Raw genomic sequence first — 19818 nt, 5'->3', positions numbered from 1 at the left:
ATTTAGGATGGTATCTAGGTGTTTCTCTTGCTGGGGCCTCTATGTAACTGTTGTCTGAGAGGGCCTTTGGCTAGAGGCTGTGCTCCCCAGTTCCTGTTTTCTGAACAGGCTTCTGGCTTTGGTGTCTGCCAAAGAGAGTATAGGGGTGAGCCTCTGCCTGAAGCTTGTGCACCTGTGTAGCTCTTATCTAGGTGAACCCTGGGCTAGCTGGGTATGCCCAAGCCTCTGGGATGCCTGGCTGGGATTTGCCTGCAGCAGTGCCAGTCTGAACCACACCGCTATTCCTGGGATCTGTGTGCACTCACCGATGCTATGGTGTGGGCCTCTGACTGAATCTTGTGCTCTTGTGCAGCTCTTTCCTGGGCAGGCCTTGGCTGGGCAGGTTTGCTTGAGCCTCTGGGGTCAGGGAAGATCACTGGCGGGGATCTGCCTGAAGCCTCACTTGTCTGGACCACACCAATGCTCCCAGTATCTCAAACCAGGCTTTCTTGATGATAGTAATAGCTATAATTTTTGAACTTTTGTTATATTTTACACATTTAAGCGTGTACTTTTATGAAATAATTTCTTCTACAAATTTATAACTGTGGTAGTTTTAAGTTTTCTTTAATGGATGAGGAAACTGAAGCATAGAGAAACTAAGTAATGCATTGAAAGTCATGTAGAGAATTATACAGCTACTTAGAACTGGGCTGGGGCTTAGCCTAGGGTCCTCAATTTGGAATCCCTTGCTCTCAACTATAGACAGCTCTCTTTCCTTACCCACCCATACTGTGAGACCTGGAGAGACCTGTCGAAGTGTGCTGTTTCAGAGGTTGTATCCATAGTTACTTAACTTTCTTTTCCAGGTGGATAAATTTTCTTTTTCAATTCAGTAGTTTGTTTTTTTCATTTGGCTGATTTTTATTCTCCATAAGTTTTACACTTCTATTAATTTTAATGAATTATATGTGATCAAAAAGGGGATCTTTGTCTGAGTGTGCCTTGCCTTCTGGCATTAGGAATTGACAGAATTGATTAAAATTCCCCAGAAAACATTTTCATAATGAACAGGTAGACTTGTTAGTGCTTAGAATCATCATACTCTTATCAACTGAATACTCTGAAAGCCAAATGTGTTAATATATAAACTCTATTCTGTACTAAATTAAATTTTCTGTGGTGGTAGTTTTGCTAAAAAACATTTCATAGGAAAAAAATAGCAGAACACAAGGCTTTTACTAAGCAGAATGAGCTCATTTTACCAATATTTCTTTTTTATCTTTGTTAACATGTAGTATTTATTTTTCACATTTCACCAGTAAAAACTAATTTCTTGTTTTTTGCTTTTTGGGTTTTTTTTAGGCATTTGTTTTGTTCTGTTTGTTCATTTTTGTCCTGTACTATTTTTATATCTGGTTAACATTTTACTCCTCAAGTTAGCTAGAGTTCTGATATCTCAAGACATGAGGACTGTGGCTGGCTGTATAAAACACAAAGGGCACAGTGTCCTCTACACCTGAAGTTGTTCATCACATCTACCTTGCTTGTCACATGATACAACAGTGAGAGATTTTTAAAATGTGTTGGTTATTCTGTCTATGTTGCTTGCTTTGGAGCTAACTTTATCCTTCTCCCTGCTAGGATGGGGTCAGTCTATCTCTGTTTAATTATCATTAACTGAATAAATTAAAATATAGTTTTATTATCTTTTACTACCCAATTATGCTCCATTTAGCATTTTCCTGTCTTATATTTTGCTTTATGTATACTAGTTTATCTAATTCTCAGAATAACTTTTATGAAACACATTGATTTTTTTCATACTACAGCCAACATATACTAGTATATATCCAAAGAATCTTCTTTTTTTCAGCTTTAATTGAGTTTATTGGTACATTTTAGGGATACAGTACAGTTACATTCATTGTTGGGATCTTGTACCTCTACATGACAAGTCTTGATTCTCATTTTTTTCCCCTTACTCCTGCCCTCCCTTCACTCCCTCCTCCCCTCCCCATCTACAAACACTTTATTTTCACCTTTTCATTGTCTCACATTTTTTTCTTTTCCCTTATTACCCTTCCCCTACCCATCCCACCTTCCCTCCACCTTTAGCTCCTTTCTTTTAATTTAATTGCAAGGGAAAAAGCAAAAGTGTGATTAGTATTGCTCCATGATAACATACTCTCAAATAATAGGTCAGGACTTAGTTTTACTATGTTAGAGAGAAGTGAAATGAATTTATTCAGACTATGAAATTTTAACACCTACATAGTCCTAAACATTGGAGTAGTATCAAATTTCAGATCATCTTCTTCAATAATAGTAATTATGATAATAATAATCTCATTAATATTTTCTGCAGTTTTTCTCCTAAATACTTTATATATGTTAATTGACTATTACCGTACAGTGATCCTATAACTAGATACTTCTATTATCCTCATTTTACAGGTGAAAAAACTGAGGTATGTAAAGGTTAATAATTTTCCCAGTATTATATAACTTTTCAGTGGTATATATGGGATTCAAATCCTGGGCTGTCTGTCCCCACAGTCCTTTCTCTTAAACTCTAATGCCTTGTTTGGTTTATTATTGTACTTGTGAACTTCATAATAAAGCAGACTTTGTATTTTTCATCTGTATAAAAGAACACAGATGCTCATTTTTATTTTAAATTTTAAAAATACCAAAATAAGTTTTTAAAAAAGTCTCTTTTTAAGGTTGATTCCAGTTCCAGTAAAAAAAAAAAAACCCACAAAAATTAATACATAGCCAACTTCGTCCATCAAAACCATTATTGGATTCTTGGTTTTAGAAAGTGAAGCCATGCCGTTTGCATCTCTTCCTAGCCTTTCACTGCCTGGATTGTAGAAGAGAGTTTTGGTTAACCACAGGTAAAAACTTGCTCTTTTCCTTAGGCAAGACTAAACTAATGAACCACATTATTGCTTTAAAAGAATAGCTAGAATCAGCTGCCTCTTAGTAACCTTTACCATGCCATCCATGTCTAGAACATGTGAAGTCCTATGACTGCAAGTTAGAGATTTTTTTCTAGTGTTTTCACTGAGAACACTCTTATTGAGACAGGAATATGACATCTGAGTGAGAGGGAAAAGGCTGTTTGCTAGAACTTCCAAAACGTAGCCAATGTTTATAGAGACAGTGCTGATTTCATATAGAGCTGCTTACTCCACGGCAGTCAAAAAGCAGAGAGAAAGAGGAGGGATCCAGGGACAATAATATGCCCACAAGGACACACACCAGTGACCTCTTTCCTCCAGCTATGCCCTCCCTCCTAAAGTTTCCGTTATCTTCCAATGTCCCATGAAATCATGAGCCCATCAGTGGATTAACCTTTTGTTGAGATCAGAGCACTGATGATCTGATCTCTTCTCAGAGGCCCATCTGTGAAGACTGTTGCATTGGGGACCAAGCCAGAGGAAAATTCCAGGTCCAAACCATAACAAATCCTGTAAAGTTTCTAATTCAAATGTGCAGATATGGATATAGATTCTACAGAAATTCAACTGACATGGGCATTGTAGCTAAGGTCCTAGAAAAACAGTAGTAACTCTGGAAGAGATCCTTAGGGTGTTTGTGTCTTGAGAGACAACATTAAAAAGATAATTTCCTGAATTTATTATCAAATCTGGGTGTAAAATTGTAAATAAATGCTTCAGAGGCAAGGCTGTTCCTAGATGAAATGTTTTCACTTGGATCAGGGGCCCTCAGAATACACAGCTATGATTTGATTCTAGAGATGATAATGAGTGAACACTGGCTTATTGTTAAAGTTTATTTCACCAAGCTTACCTCCTTGAAGGACACTGTATGGATTATAGGATTATTACATCTGCTCAAAAGAAAAAAAAAAGTTGGATGTAGGAGAAAGGTTTAATAAGATGCACCCTCCACTATGAAAGTAAGCATCATTGAAGAATACAGTAGAAGGGACTCGAGCCAATAAATGAAGGAACTTTTGGAGCTCTTAAACATCTGCAACCAGATCCTATGTATGCGATTTTTGGTATCTTAGAGTTATTTTTAACAGTAACTATTTTTGGCAGTAACCAATTTGGCAGGAAAAATGTGTGTGTGTGTGCGTGTGTGTGTGTGTGTGTGTGTGTGTGCCCGTGCGCGTAGATTGCAAGTGGCTGATTCGTTTTTCTTTCTAGTCAATCTTCTGGGACAGAATCTCTGAGGGAGAAGCTAGTTAGCAGCAACTCTATTTAGAAGAGTGTAAAAGGCCAAATACTAGGGAATCCTGGAAGGAGACGAAGAAGGATGGGACAGGGACCCACCTGGATCTGACTGGAGAGATGCCCTTAGTAGTCAGGAACCAGAGAAGTTCAAAACAGGAATCTCTGCAATCACAGGATTTTCACAAATATTTTTTTTCCTCATTGAGTTTATTGGTACATTTGAGGTATACAGTACAGTTACATTCATCACTGGGATCTTGTACCTCTACATGACAGGTCTTGGTTCTCATTTTTTCCCCTTGTCCCTGCCCTCCCTTCACCCCCTCCTCCCCTCCCCATTCACAAACACTTTATTTCCATTTTCTCATATATTTTTCCCTTACTACCTTTCCCCTACCCTTCCCACTTTCCCTACACCTTTAGCCCTTTTCTTCCTATTTCACATTGTCATTTATATAATTAGGATCTTATGTACTATTATAGTTTTTCACACCAGAGAAACTATTCCATATTTAAATATATGTGACTTATTAATTTCACTTAGGAGGATATCCTCAATATGTATCCATTTTCCTAGGAATGAATCTAATTTCTCATTCTTTATGGCTGAGTAGTATTCCATCTTATAGAAAAACTATGCACCTATGTTTATGGCAGCACAGTTTGTAATAGCTAAACCTTGGAAACAGCCCATTTGGCCATCAGTTGGAGACTGGATAAAGAAGATGGGTTTTCACAAATATTACGTGAAAGTATAAATACGGCACAGATAGCAATTGTTGACACATTTCTAGAACTTTAGAAAAGGGTAATTAGATCTGACTGAGGGGACTCAGGTATTTTACTATATGAAATATTTCCCTTCAGCGTAGTGTGGGTGGCCTGGCTTCAGGTTGCCCATGGCCTGGCTTGTCTAGGTCCCGCTTTCCTTTAGGGATCCCCAAATGGAAATTAGGCTCTCTTTTCAGTACCTGTGGTACTTTGTTCTCCTGCTCCACCCACCATGTATCACTTCATCTGTATTTTGCACTAGTTTGAATCACTGTAGTAAAACGTAATGGTTTCCTTGCTGGAGGGCATGGTGTCAGGTGCCATAAAGCAACATAGAGCAATGGCTGTGTTTGAAAGAGGTTCAAGGATGTCATGGAATTAATGAGCTCAGAAGAAAAAGAAAACTGAAAAAGCTGCTGTGATTTTAGTAAAATCTTTACATGGAATAGTGTTTAATTTTAAAATAGTTTCTATGTTTCTATCCATCTTTCACCTCTCAACTTACAGAAATATAAACCAAATCTAGGTGATGATTATTGTAGATTTTGAAGTTCAAATGACTAATTGAGAATAATCCAAAACAAATCCAGAATTTTTTCTCTTCCCTACCTTCTCCCCAGCTAATGTCAGCTCCATATATTTGGAGTACATTCTTAGGCAATTGCTGGTTTGCTTTTAATGTAAACACAAAAGAATGTACAGTACACTGCAGAAGTTCAACTCTGGTGGGAAGAGAGGCTGGTTTTGGGAGAAGCAGAAGGTTTGGCCTGATCATAAGATTTCCCATAGTCCCTTTACCTAGGGACTCAACTTGTAGTTTCCTTTCAGTGTCACTGGGTTTATTCTTATCTCAGATACCTGGAAGTCCATTTTCAGTCCATTCTCACCGCATTTGTCTTCCTACTAGCCAGGCAGATAATTGATGTCTTGGCAATGCTGAAACTTAATAAAATGTGTCATCTATATGGTTAATCCTAGAAAAACTTCACAACACAATAGGGAGTGCTACCACCCTTCGTCAGAGCAATGGCTGCCACTGTTTGGAAACAGCAGGATCCATATACGATTTCTAAGAGTAATCCTGAAGGCCCTAACCAAAATAATTGCTCTGAAAAGTAAAATTTTTTTTTTTACTTTCTTGGGAAGAAGGGTCAGCAGTCCTGTAGCCAGCCTATTTTCTTCCACAATGCTGAGTTCGCTGCAGAAAAGAACACTCAAGTAGGTGCAGAGCTTCCCTGGACTGGCTGGTCATGGACTGGTAGGCATTGAGAGTCATTTTTTACCTTTTTCCTTTTCCATCCCTCTTTCCTTTTTTAGTATATGTGCTGCTGAAGTGAGTACCCCTCTCTCCTGTTATTTCTTTTCCCTTCTTTCAGTAAACTTTTATTTTGAAAGAAAGTGTATGGTTTTAAGAAATAATGAAGAAATAAATTATATCCTTTGCTCAGTTTCTTGCAGTTCATCAGATAGAAACATGTAACAGTATCACAATCAAGACATTGACCTTGACTCAGTCAACACTCAGAACATTCCCATGGCCCTCCTCGTGTCCTTTAATAACCACAGCTAGGTCCTTCTCCGCAGCTGTGCTTCCAGAAGAAAACTTTGATATTAGTGGTAAAACAAAATATCTGGGAGGAAGTAATGTTTGTCTTTGCCAAGATGTTTAATACCCAGCAAATAAACCCAATTCTAATGGGTAATTGCTATGGTCCTTATCCCGGTTATTCCTATTTCTGCTGTGCTTATATTCCTAGGGAGATCCTTCTGTATTTTGCCCCTAAATATCTCATGTCATCAGAATTTAACTGCACACCTGTGGAAGAACTGATAGCAAGTATTGAGGTAAGCTCACCCTTTCTGGAACTCTGAGGGAATGACATTAGCCAGAATTTCATCTTAACTGAATAATACTGTGAAGTGCTGGAGGTCAGAGGACCTAGAACAGTTTATAAAGATGGGGCTCTTTATACCAACTGGGTGACTCACAGTGAAAAATGCCCATGGAATCAGTGTGGCTAGGGATAAAGTGTAGAAAAGCTTACAGACTGAGAACAGTTGGTTTCAGAGACCAACAGGACATTTTTCTGACATCCTTCCCTCTCCTTCACCAAAAAAAGTTTCTCGTCCTTAGATTTTCTTCAGTACCTGTCAGGAGGAGCTGGGCTGAGGACTGCACAGGTCCCAGAGCAGTAGTCTTACTAGAATCACTAAAACATTAAGGGGGAAAATTAAGATTTGTATTTCCCAGACCTCCTTATGGAGATGGTGCCATGTATGACCGGGGAAGAAACCTCAGTCAGCCACTTAGGATGCAAAGGGGAAGCCTCAAGTTTGTCCTCCTGCAGCAAAACCAAGTAATCCTCATGGGGCTCAGCCCTCAGGGCTAAGGTGCACAGTCTGAGACCAGAGGAGCTGCTTTAGATGGAGGGGGAGCCACGGCGGTGCAGGAGTGCCAGGGACCCCTTCACCTCCATGTTCAGGATTGATGGTAGAACTGATGGAAAAGCTGTCAGTGAAAAGAACACAAATTATTAACCTCACTCTGGTTCTGGGTGAAAACCTTACTTTTATAACTTACTGTTTCTGCCTTCTTTATCTTCCTCTCTCATCTCCTGTTTTCCCATGTGGCTCTCATTTCTTAACCAGGACCATTCCTGTCAGGGTCACAGTGATCTCTGTGAAGACAGACATAGTAGTCGCTGCTTAATTTCTGACTTCCCAGAGGCCTTCCATTCAGCTGCCCGCAGAAGCACTCTCTAAAGCACTTTCTTTGCATTGTTTCCATGAGCACACGCATCCCATTTTCTTGCCTCCCTCTCTCTCTCATCTTCTTTTTTATCTCTTTCTCATCTTCTTTTTTTTCTCTCTCTCATCTTCTTTATGGAAACTCTTTCTCTACTTGATTTCTGAATGTCCTACCTGATCTCTTGTTCTCATACCATTCTTTTCTCTATTAAATGCTATTTCTAGGTTACTTCATGTAGTCTCTGACTTTCAGTACTGTTCCATATGCCAGTAACTCATAGTCTGTTTCTCAACCAATCTCTTCCAAGGAATCCAGACTCCAACTGCCTTTTACATCTCACATTTTGAATATTTATTTTATAATTTAATTTTCCTTCCATTTGATTTTTTAATCAACACATTTCAGTCATGCCATATTTATTTGTGTAAACTGCCTTAATTATGTTTTTAACGAAATGAAATATAATTTCCTTAATTAATTTAATTGGACCCACATTTAAAAGACCCAGAGTACCAATATTGGCTAGTTATAAGATTTGATGCTTGTTTTTTACTAGATACTTGCATGGTATAACTCTGTTATAGACAGCTCATTCGGTAAAACTAATATCTTGTTCTGTTATCATTTATGAAAACAGCTGGAGCAATGCCCAGAGCAGACAAACAAAAAGCTGAAAATATGTTTCGACCAGGTAAGCTTCCTTTCCATGTAGCTATTTATATTCTAAATGACCTTGTGTTTCAAAGGAGAAATACACATTTCCAAATGTTAGGTGTGAAAGGAAATCAAGTTTGCATTTACTTATAAAAACTTAGATTAATGTGTAGAATATCTGATGTCACAAAGCAACATCTTTTTGAATTTTAAAATACAAAATTATCCACAACAACATTTGAAACATTTACAGTAGTACTGTATTTTTTACAATAAAGAGGATATTCTGAGTCTTCAAGAAATATAATCACTGAATACTTGAAACACTAAAGCACAAATTATAAGATTTTAAATTATTTCAGACAATTTGATCTCTGTGCATTTTTACTGTCTTAAGACAAATTTTAAGCTTATGATTTTTCTATTATAAAAGTAGCTATAAAAGGAATTACTAGTATAGGAAATGAACTTTTTTTATTTTTTGAGACAATGTCTCACTATGTAATTGAGACTGACCTGCAATTCACTTTGTAGCCCAGGCTAGTCTCGAACTCACAACTATCCTCCTGCCTCAGCCTTCCTAGTGCTTGGGATTACAGGTGTGCACCATCATGCCCAGTTTAGGAAAGGAATTTAAAGAAATTCACCCATAGTCTCAATCATCCATATGCTCTGATATTAACATTTTTGTGTGTTTTACTACAACTGTTCTTTGTTCATTTCTTACTTTGAAATGTATCTATTATATATGGACACACACACACACACACACACACACACTCATGAATGCAGGGCATATATTTACTTCCTTGTCTGGAGTTGGTACATGTGCCTAACTCATCTATATTCATCTTTTCATCCTCTGTCTCTTTCCTCCCTTCCCCCTTATTTAGATTTTAAAAAAGATTTTATGGCTGGAGAGAGGAAGACTATGGTGTACTTCAGTTCTACTACAGACATAGCTCAGTTCCCTCATTTTTTACTGGAGAATACTTCTCTGTGATGTGCATATGGCCAAGCTCTTGTACAGGATTAATGTTGGAGCCTAGGTGACCATGGAAGTTCCCAGACTCCTCACCTAGGTATCCAGTTGTTACCGCAGCCTAGAATCTTTATGGCCCCAGGGTTAGTACTGAACTGTTAAATATCATCCACACTTGTCTTTTCTCAAATGTGTACCCCAATTCCATCACTAGCACATGCATTATTAGCATTTTCTTCTACATGCTCATCCTTACAACCACAATGTAGAAAACAATCACACTAACATGCAAACTATAAAAACTAGGAGGTGAGTGGCAGTGCTTAAGACGTTCAAGGGACAGAGATGGGCAGTGCTACTTGACTTGTCTGTTTTGTAGGCATTGGTATTAATTTTAATATTCTCATTTTGTAAGTGAAAAAATTGTGAATTCTCAAAAGTCATGAATGAAGATTATTGAAACAGGCTCCTGTTTAACAAAGACAGAATAGCAAAAGTATTTAAATTTTGAAGTGTACCTAAATTTAACAGGCCTTGTTGATGTTTCCTTCTTATGTTTCTGACTGAGTGCCTCATGGAGTGCCTCATGAACTGTGACAAGTAAATAGAAATAGGAATAGTGATTATCATTAGCTTCTCATTACTGCTCAAACGAAAAGTGAATTTATTTTCTGAATGTTTTATTGAAAATGTGGCGATTAAACATTGTTAGTTTGATAACTTTTTGTCAATATATTTTAGCTAGAATAAAAGATAATTTACTTTTGGGCCAGGGATTTGACTCAGTGGTTCTGCCGCCTGCCTCACAAGTGCAAGGGCCTGAGTTCATTCCCCCACAAAAACGTTTACTTTCAATGTGTTTTGACCATATTTTGGCACTGTTATGATTTTAATCAACCAATGTAAAACTGTGATTGAAAACTATTAGCACCAGGCAATAAACAGTGCCATTCTGTGTGTTACCTCATTTAACTCTCACAACTTTGGGAGCTTGATAACCAGTCTCCAGCATAGTAACAAGGAAATGAAGATGCATTAAGATAATTTATTAATTTCATCATGAAAGTAAGTATCAAATTTGAAATTTCAACCCAGATTTGTCCTGCTCTAAGGTTCTCTTCATTCTACCAACCCCACCTTATTCTTATGCAGATTTTAACACCTGATACTTGGTAAGGAGTTTGTACGTGTTACTTGCAATAAGTGTGTTACAAGTTCTCAGCATACAGGTGTAGAAGAATTGCCTTAAATTTTTAGAGCCCTTAATATTATATCACGACATATGGTGGAGATGCTGATGGTGAAATCTTTATTTGTGGTAGGAGGGTTTGCTTAGTGTCCACCAGGAATTGATCCTCTCAAATGAAAGTCTATGACAGTCAGCTTGAAGAATTATCAAGACCTGGATCTTTCCACACGTCTTTATCTTTTGGTTAGAAATTTGTGATAATTGCAGCTCAAAAATAGTTTCCCCAAGATTGTGTATGCCTTTTCATTTATATTTCTAATTTTTTCACTGTTTACAGTATTACTAATAAAGAGAACTTTCTGGATCTTGGAGGCCAGAGTGAATACAATCCATGTTTATTCAGAGTGAGCAGTATTAGTATAGATGATTAGAATCTGCCTAATATTTAGGGCAAATGGAATTCAAAGAACCAAAGCAAGGTCATTAGTCTAGATCAAAAACTTATGTTAAAAGGAAAATACAGAGCAAATGGAACCATGACTTCTCTAAGAATGAACTAGTTGGGTGATCGATAGTTTTAGGTGCATGGTTATAAAAACCACACATATCACTTTTTTAAAAATTTCAGGATGGTGTAAGCAGAGATGGTTCAACATACACAAATCAATAAATGTAATAACCCATATCACCAGAGCCAAAGACAAAAATCATACAATCATCTCAGTAGATTCAGAGAAAGCATTTGACAAAGTCTAACACCCATCCATGATTAAAACTCTACAGAAAATTGGAATAGATGGTCTTTATGTCAACCTGATAAAAGCTATCTGTCAAAAAAGAACAGCCAACATTGTACTAAATGAACAAAAACTGAAAGTGTTCGCTCTAAAATCATGACCAAGATGAGGATGTCCACTATCACCACTCTTATTCAAAAAATTTCTGGAAACATTATTTACAGCAATTAGACAAGAGAAGGAAATAAAAAGAATAAGGACAGGAAAAAACGAAGTTAAATTATCCTTATTTGGGGGATGACATGATATTTTACATAGAAGACCCCCAAAATTCCACCAAAAGTCTTGTAGATTTAATAACCAAATTCAGTAGTATAGCTGGATACAAGGTCAACACTCAAAAATCTACAGCCTTCCTGTACACAAATAACAAACTCATATATAATTTTTTGAATTCCACATAGAGGACTAATCTATGCCATGTGCTTTTGGGTGTGTACTTTTAATAAAGAGAGCTACATCAAAACAAAAGAGGGCTCTGTATAAGTCACCTCACCCTGATCCATGAGTAGCTTTCATAACTTCTCTTAGAGCAAGAGATATTTCAGGGTAGCAGCATCAGTGGATTTTCACTACCTGTACCAAACCAGCAGCTTTTATTCTTTCCACTCACAAGCCATCAGCTCCATCCAAAATGAGCATCCCAACATTGCTTCAGCCTACATATGCTGACTTGCCTCTGAACCTTTCCCTGCTGTATTTCCCCAAAATAGTTACCCACTCTCAATCCCTTGAAGACTTTCCCACCCTTCATAGTGCTTGGTCAAAGAAAGAACCTTAAAACTTCTTGTTAAAATTCTCGCCCTGTATTCTGATAGGCTCTTGTGTTTCATTTTCTCCCCAGCTAGATTATAGAGTGCTTGTATCCTAGCAGCATTCAGTACCTCTGGATACATTAATTATTGTGCATGAATCAAAGTTGATTGTTTCTGCTCTAGTGCCTGCCTATCCGCGTGCATATCCCCATTTGCATAGTGCACAATCTGTGGATGTCATAGGTCTTCCTTATTTTAAGCAATCTTGTTAGGATTCTGGAGGTGCACACATGCTGGATTTGAACTTTCTAAATTCAAGGTAGAAAATTAAGATCTCACTGCAAGAACCTTTTTTTCAAATCTTAATTCTGTTCTGAATAATGGAGTTTAGAAGGAATTGCATTTTTGGTCCATCATAAATATCTCTGTAACAGTGGGTCCAAGCGGCAAAACTAAAGCCTCTCAACCAGTTGAAATTCTCTTCTCAGCTAAATTAAAATGTTAATACAACTAGATGTCCTTTTAAGTTCAGCTTCAGAAGTTGTGAAAGTTATTACCTTTTACAAACTCTTCCTGGAGAGTTCAGCCTAAGAAAAGCAGAAAAAACCAGGAGACTGGATCATAGTCTTTGAAGGAAATATAGTTTGCTCATTATAAAAGGCTAGACTTTCACAGATTGAATATGACTTTGAATGTAATGTGCTTCACGTCATAGTCTGTTAGCAGTGTTGGGGTTTGCTTCAGCTTTTGTCTTTTTATTTTTAATTTTGAAATACTATTTTGAGATCTACAATGTATGATTCATAGGAAATTGCTGAAATAGTACAGAGAGGTTCCATGTATCCATGACCCGGTCTCCTCCATAATGCTGCAATTTTGCATAATTATAGTATAATACTGAAACCTAAAAATTAAAATAGGTAAAAGTGTATGTGTGTGGTTTTAGCATGTGTACAGACTGAGATGCAGAATTCCTATAACCACACATCTCTCCCTTGTACTACCTTTTTACAGTCACACTCAACCTGCCCTCCACTAATACCTTTGACTCCCAGCAACCACTGGCCTTTCCTTCATCACCATCATTTTACCACTTCAGGAGTGCTGTAGAGGTGGAGTCTCACAGTTTATGTCATTTTGTCTCATTTATTCATTCAGCATGCATTCAGGACCATTGAAGTGTGTCTATAGCATGTTCCTCCTTATGGACGGTGAGAAATACATCTGTCCTTCCAAATAGTGGTGTTTTTATATTTTTCTTTAATTTTATTTGTCTAGGGTTGTTTTATTATTGCTGTTATTTATTACTAACTGCATTAATAGTGTATGAAAAATGCAAATAACCAGAAGGTAAATTAGCTACATAAATCCAGGTCAAATGTTATAAGTGAGGACTTTAATGCCCTTTAACAGCAACTTCTCACCTTCCTCTTAACTCTAATAATATCTAAGCCTTACTTGGGAGCACAATGCCCTTTGTCCAATAAGATATATGTGCATACTTGTACTATCCCATTATATTAACCAGAAAGTTCTTGAGGGCAGAGCCTACCCTACATATTTTTGTATCACCAATAATTAAATTTAGTACCTTGAAATTTATGAAGTAGTTAGTGGATATTTATTAAGCAGACCTACAGATAGAGATGGTGTTATTTGTTCAAAGGAGTTTATAAAAGAAGAGAGACTCATGAGAGCAATAAGTGCCAGCAATAGTGAAATGGCAGAGTGTGGGGGAGGATCCGCACCACATCTGGGGTGGATGTGGTGGAAGGTGGCAGTGGGGAGCAGGATGAGCCTAGAGGGTAAATTTCAATTTATCCTACAATTTTCTTGCAACCCAATCATATTAGAACACAGAAAGTGCCTTATTACAGAAAAATCAAAATATTTATCAAAATGGGATTTTCCCTGTATTTCTTCTCTCAGAGTATCCCTTGGTCTTCTTATGTTGACTCAAGCAATTAATGTCACTTTAAAAATGGAAGCATTTGTGGGCCGGGGATTTAGCTCAGTGATTCCACCACCTGCCTTGCAAGTGAAATGACCAGAGTTCGATCCCCAGTACCTAACAAACAAACAAACAAAATCGAAGCATGTGCCCTCTCTGTCACCTCTTTCTTCTTCATGAGGGGCTCAGACACAGCACACAAGGTTGGAAAACAGCCAAGACCCTTGAATTTGCAAGGGGCACATGGGTAACTGTTCACACTCCGTATACCAGGATACAGCACCCAAAAAAGAATGAGGGAGTAGCATTCCTCATTCTGTAGTTTCTGTGTTTATTGACTCTGTGGTCTCGAGTCATAAGCAACACCACAGTTTCTTCAAGTACTTGGCTATCTCTCATTACCTGTGAGTTACTGATATTGTGGAAAGAGGGTCACAGACACCTGCCCACTTTGAGTCTTGAATAGTTCTGTACTGCTGGTGGGAGAATAAATTCAACCCTCACAGAATTCCTTCTTCATCCCAAAGAAAAGATCTCTGAGCCTAATTTTTTGTGCCTCTATAATCCTTATAGAGGCATATTTTGCTTCTTCCCTTCAGAGAATAAGTCCCTTAAAGGCGTCAACAGTTCAGACTGGCTGTCACACTTCAGTACAGAGTTAACCCTTGAGACACATGTGCAGAGTCGGCATGTAGAATATTTTTGTGATATTAGCCAAAATAGTAACATTTTAAAGATACACTTTTAAAACACATCCACAGATCCAGAATGTTTACATGGTCCAATATGAAAAAAATATGAAGAGAAAACTACAATCCATTACCAATGAAGCAGACAGAAGAGGAATACTTAATGAAGTCTCTCTGGTACATTGTGAACATAAAAGAAAACTTACTGAAGATAAACTGAATAATCTTCGCTTAAAACTGGCAGCATTGTTACAGAAACTTCAGTTGGTGAGTGATGAAATTTTATTACTCAGAATATGCTCTGGAGAAAGAGCCTGTGTTAATCAGCTTTGTGTTACTATAACAAAATACCTGTGAAAATCAAACTAAAGGAGGAAAGGTTGGTTTGTTTCAGAGGTTTCAGTCCATGGCCTGCAGGCTGTATTCCTTTCAGGTCTGTGAAAAGGCAAAAACATCATAGTGAAAGGGTGAGGGTGTGGCTGAGCAAAGCTGCTCACCTCATGGCAGTCAGGAAGCAGAGAGGAAGGGTCCATGGACAAGACACATCCTTTCGGGTTACACCTCTGGTGAGCTGCTTCCTCCAGGTAAGCCCCACACCCTAACATCCCACTTGGCTAAGAACTCATCCGCAGTTGAATCCATTTTGATGAGGTTAGTACCTCCGTGAAGCAGTCACACCTCCTGCCACCCCTACCACATGAGCTTTTTAGGGGGCATTTATGATCCAAAGCAAAACAGAACCCTTGAATATATTCTTCTACTCTTGTCATTTGCATACTGACCTTGGACAATTCATAAAATGATGCTGAAATCATAAATGAAATTTTGAAGGTATTAGAACATTTAAAATTCTTCTTTTCTGTCTTTAAACATTACAGTCTTTGCTTATGCTCTTGGTAGAAAACACCTTTGGTGTCTCCTCGGTGATGAATATCTTCCAACTTTTTTAGAAAGCAAGATGTTTTATTTTCATTCATAAATAATCCCTACAAATATTAACAGTGTTGTGAAAGATCATGTAAATATGAATTACTGTCATTTTTGCTAATATATTCTAATACATAAAAAACTGAGCTTTTGTAATAGATGGAACAAATAAGGAAAGGCCTGTCTTCTAGGACAGCACATAGAAATGCTGGATAAGGCAACAATTAAAATATATTAGCCAAGGTGGAAAAGTATTTCTGTAAGTTCCAGAAATAAGAAATCCAAGCCAGAACAGAGAGGTTAGGAAGCACATGGCCTTTTATCCTCAGGTGTAGACCCTGAGTTCTGGGGCAGAGACAGCATCTGCCCAGGTCATGCAGGGTGAGAATGCAGGGACTGGGTCCCCTTAGAAAGCCTGGAGGATTTACCAGGGGTGGCTTCACTTATGAAGGGAAGGATCTGGGAATTTGCCGTATGTCAGTATAGAATGTGCTGAGCGTGAACTGCCTGCATTTCAGTCCTAACTGTGAACATTGCAAAATGAGAGTTGAGTATATTGCTATATTGCCAAAAAAAGAAGCTCCCCACTTTGATGACCTCCGAAACAATTAAAACACCACCATATTAAAATGACAAGGATGACCAATGCTGTTTTCATATCGTAGGAGTCATATTTATGCTTCAGCCAGTTCTTCAGGATCCTTATTGCTGTGAAAATGGGATTTGTGTGGAGCCCCATTTGGCTCTTGTGGCTGTGTCTGATCCCCCCCATTACGTTTATTGGTACATTTAAGGCAAATGATACGGTTACATTTATCACTGGGATCTTGTGCCTTTACATGATATGTCTTGGTTCTTATTTTTTCCCCATAGCCCTGCCCTCCCTTCGCCCCCTTCACCCTTCCCTATGGCTGTGACTCTTTTGACTTCTAAAAGTTGAGATGTTTACATGTAAAAATTTACATGTGAAAGTTTAAATGTTTGTATGTAAAAGGTCCACTGTGTAACCTGGCACATGGTGGACTTTCAGTGATGGTTGTCTTAATAACAAGGAACACTGGAGAGATCAAAGAAATTTGATATCATAAAAATCCAATATTACTTTCTGAGAGGGTTTCTAAAAATTATTTGTTCTCATTATAGAAAAGCTATGTTTGGCTAGGGAAAATGAAGGAATAATGACTCCCTAAATTTAAAAAATTACCAGATTCTGTGCCATACCCCTGGATTTCCCAGAATAGCCAGGGCAGTTATATTAACTAAATTTGCTTTTGATACAAAGTTTGGTAGGGATGTGAAGGGCGTTAGACACCACAGTCTTAAATGTTTTTACCTAGAATCAGTGTAGAAGTACTCAAATGGCTCTGACTCAAACATATTTATGTTTTTTTCTACTTGAAACTTCCATTTATACTTTCCCTGACCTCCAGAGCAACTGCAGTAGAATAGAGTAGAGAACAGAGAGGAGGTGGGCACAAAGCACACAGAGTGGGACCGGCACATGAAGAAGCTATGTATAAAATCAATGTGAAGACCGAGGGGGAGGTTCAGTCTGCCAGGAGAGAATGTAGCCCAAAGATAAGACTGCATCTAACAGGATGAGAACTTCCAGGGTCGGAGAGGGTCACAGAACATCTTCGGGATGAGTACACTGGGAAATCTAGGTGAATCAACACCATGGAAACCCATAAACAGGAGCAAGACCCCAGTCCAGGGTAGAAGTAAAACTGAAAGACATTTACTAGAACCAAAGAAGGAAAAGAGAGAATAGGATGGTGGTGCTGCGTTCTGTGGGTACGGTAATAAAGCTGGGACTGTTTCTGAAAAGTCCTTCCTAACAATTCTCTCATCCAGCTATCCATTTGGAGAGCCAGTTGGCCCCATAATTGGGCCTGAAGGAGACAGATTTGGATCAATAAAGAGAAAGCACATGTCCCCTTGATATGTCAAAGACCAAGGAGCCCAGGAAAGGGAAACATGAATTAGTCCAGTAGGGAGAGGGGAAAAGGAAGGACAGAGGGAAGGGGATGGACCAGTGTGGGGAGCCAGAGATTAAGGGAAAAGAGGACACCCTGGGAGGAGGAGCAGCAGAAGTGGCCATTTGTGTGCTTTCTCTGTTTTTGCCTTCAAGGCTAAAGACCGTGGATATTTAAAGTAGGAGATGAGAGCCTGTAACAGCGAAGGATGACACTGAGTTGGGGGTTTTAGTGATATGACAAGTAATTTAGAAAAGAAGGAAAACGCCAGTGACCAACCCCACTAAAGAAAACCTGATCCAAATTCCTCTCCACCCATGAACATAACATGCGCTTAAGTGAGAAAACTCTTGGAAAGGTTAAAAGCATCATTCAAACACAGGGTGGGTTTCTTTGCCACATGCATCATAGAGAACACTGTCGGGAGGCCATCTTTGCTACTGCTGTTAACCTGGCAGCTTCCTTCCCTGATGCGGCCCTTACTGTTGTCTTCCAGGGTGGCCCGGCCGGCGACCTGGAGCAGATTGATGCCTATCTGGAAGGTTTACTTGAAGACGACAGACTCCTTTTCCGGGATGCTTTAAAGTGACCCCAGGTGCAGAACGTGCTGTCCCTTTAGAGAACAGTGAAAGAACATCTCAAAATTAAAAGTTTGAAAAGGTTTTCTTTTTTTAAAAAAACACTAATAAGAAAATCAGAAGAAGATTCTTTTCAAAACCTTTCCTTGTATCATCTTACTGTAAAATTTGCCAGTTTAGTTCTAACACATTTTACATTTTAGACTAAAGTTTAAAGTTTATTTTCTAACTATTCTAAAACTATTTATCTTCTACAATTATTATATTCTATTTTCCTGCTTCTAAGTATGCCTATTCTCTCCAACATAATTTCTAATTTCCATGTGAGTCCCTAAGAAAAATGTCACTTGTTTAAATTTTGCTTTAACTTAAATAATTTTAAAAACTTGGACTGGGGATTTAGCTCAGTGGTGCCGCCAGCTGTCTTGCAAGCTCAGGTCCTGAGTTTAACCCCCAGTACGAAAAAAAAAAAAAAATTAAAACTTGTAGTAGACTGTTTTTTTTTTTTCAAAATCAACATACAAAAACTGCAGAATCACCTCCTTTTGAAATGTAGTTGAAAAATGGTATGTCCCTTCTTTACTATAGCCAATACTCAATAAAACAAAAAATGTAAGAATCTGGGTATTATTATTCCAGCACACTTGCAATCCCAGCATCTGGGAATTGAGGCTGGCCACAACTACATGGCCAGGGCTACATAGTAAGTTCAAGGCCTGACCTCATAGTGAGACCCTGTGTAAAGACACACACAGAGAGAGAGAGAGAGAGAGAGAGAGAGAGCGAGAGCGCAGGCGCACAAGCACAGGGCAAGGCAAGGTAAGGTAAAGCAAAGAAAGGAAATGCAAAAATCCTTTAGAAAGGGAAAAATCCTTTAAAAACATTGTAATATAGGGGCCAGGGATTTAGCTCAGTGGTTCTGCCACCTACTTAGCAAGGGCAAGGTCCCAAGTTCAATCCCCGATACCAAAAAAAAAAAAAAAAATTATAATATAGCTTATATGAAAAATTTTTGTTAGTTATAGTAAAAGAGTAAATATCTTAGGCATAATATATATTCATATTATACATAAGAACTGTATTTTTATATTTTATATATATAAGAGATTGTTTTATACTTTAATAACTTTTGTTTGGAATGTTGCAACCTTGGACTAAAACAATAAAACATTTAATAATCAGTGCAATTGTATAAGTTTTGGTGTGTAGTAGTTGTTTAATAAATGTTCAGTATATTTAAAAATATTTTGTGTTTTTATTAGTACGTGTTTGCAGGTATAGTGGTTCCATTCACGGTGGAAAGTAGGTACATGTATATAACGCATCTTAGTTCTTTTGATTTCCCCTTCACTTCCTTCCCCTTCATCTCTTGGTTCTTTCCTATTGGCAAGGGATCCGTCCTCCTGTGAATGGGAGACACAGTGAGAGAGAGAGAAGTCTTCTCCCTTTGTGTTTTTAGCTGTTTAGTGTCTTCCCAAGAGGCATCCTTTTACCGACTTTCTTATTGAAATTTCACTTAGGTATATTTTACCAATTCCTTGTGAATCTACCTCTAAACAGGGTGTAGAAAACCGTGCTGATTATTACATAGTTGAAAACATGAATGTAATAGC

The 19818-nt window shown here is 38.0% G+C and overlaps 1 protein-coding gene across 1 annotated transcript in view; it reads left to right on the top strand.

The window, feature by feature from the left end:
• Nucleotides 1–18386, top strand: part of Morc1 (MORC family CW-type zinc finger 1) — a 193912-nt gene extending 175526 nt beyond the window's left edge. Inside the window, exons 24-27 of the mRNA XM_010630190.2 lie at nt 6716–6803; nt 8345–8398; nt 14797–14991; nt 18124–18386. Of these exons, the coding sequence (XP_010628492.1) occupies nt 6716–6803; nt 8345–8398; nt 14797–14991; nt 18124–18216 (430 nt within the window). The 3' untranslated portion in view covers nt 18217–18386. The remainder of the gene's footprint in view (nt 1–6715; nt 6804–8344; nt 8399–14796; nt 14992–18123) is intronic.
• Nucleotides 18387–19818: the final 1432 nt, after the last annotated feature.

Source organism: Fukomys damarensis, unplaced genomic scaffold, assembly GCF_012274545.1.
Source record: "Fukomys damarensis isolate Sample0158 unplaced genomic scaffold, DMR_v1.0_HiC HiC_scaffold_24, whole genome shotgun sequence".
NCBI lineage: Eukaryota > Metazoa > Chordata > Mammalia > Rodentia > Bathyergidae > Fukomys > Fukomys damarensis.
The sequence above is the reverse complement of the archived record's forward strand: the minus strand, read 5'-3'. Positions and strand labels throughout refer to the sequence as shown.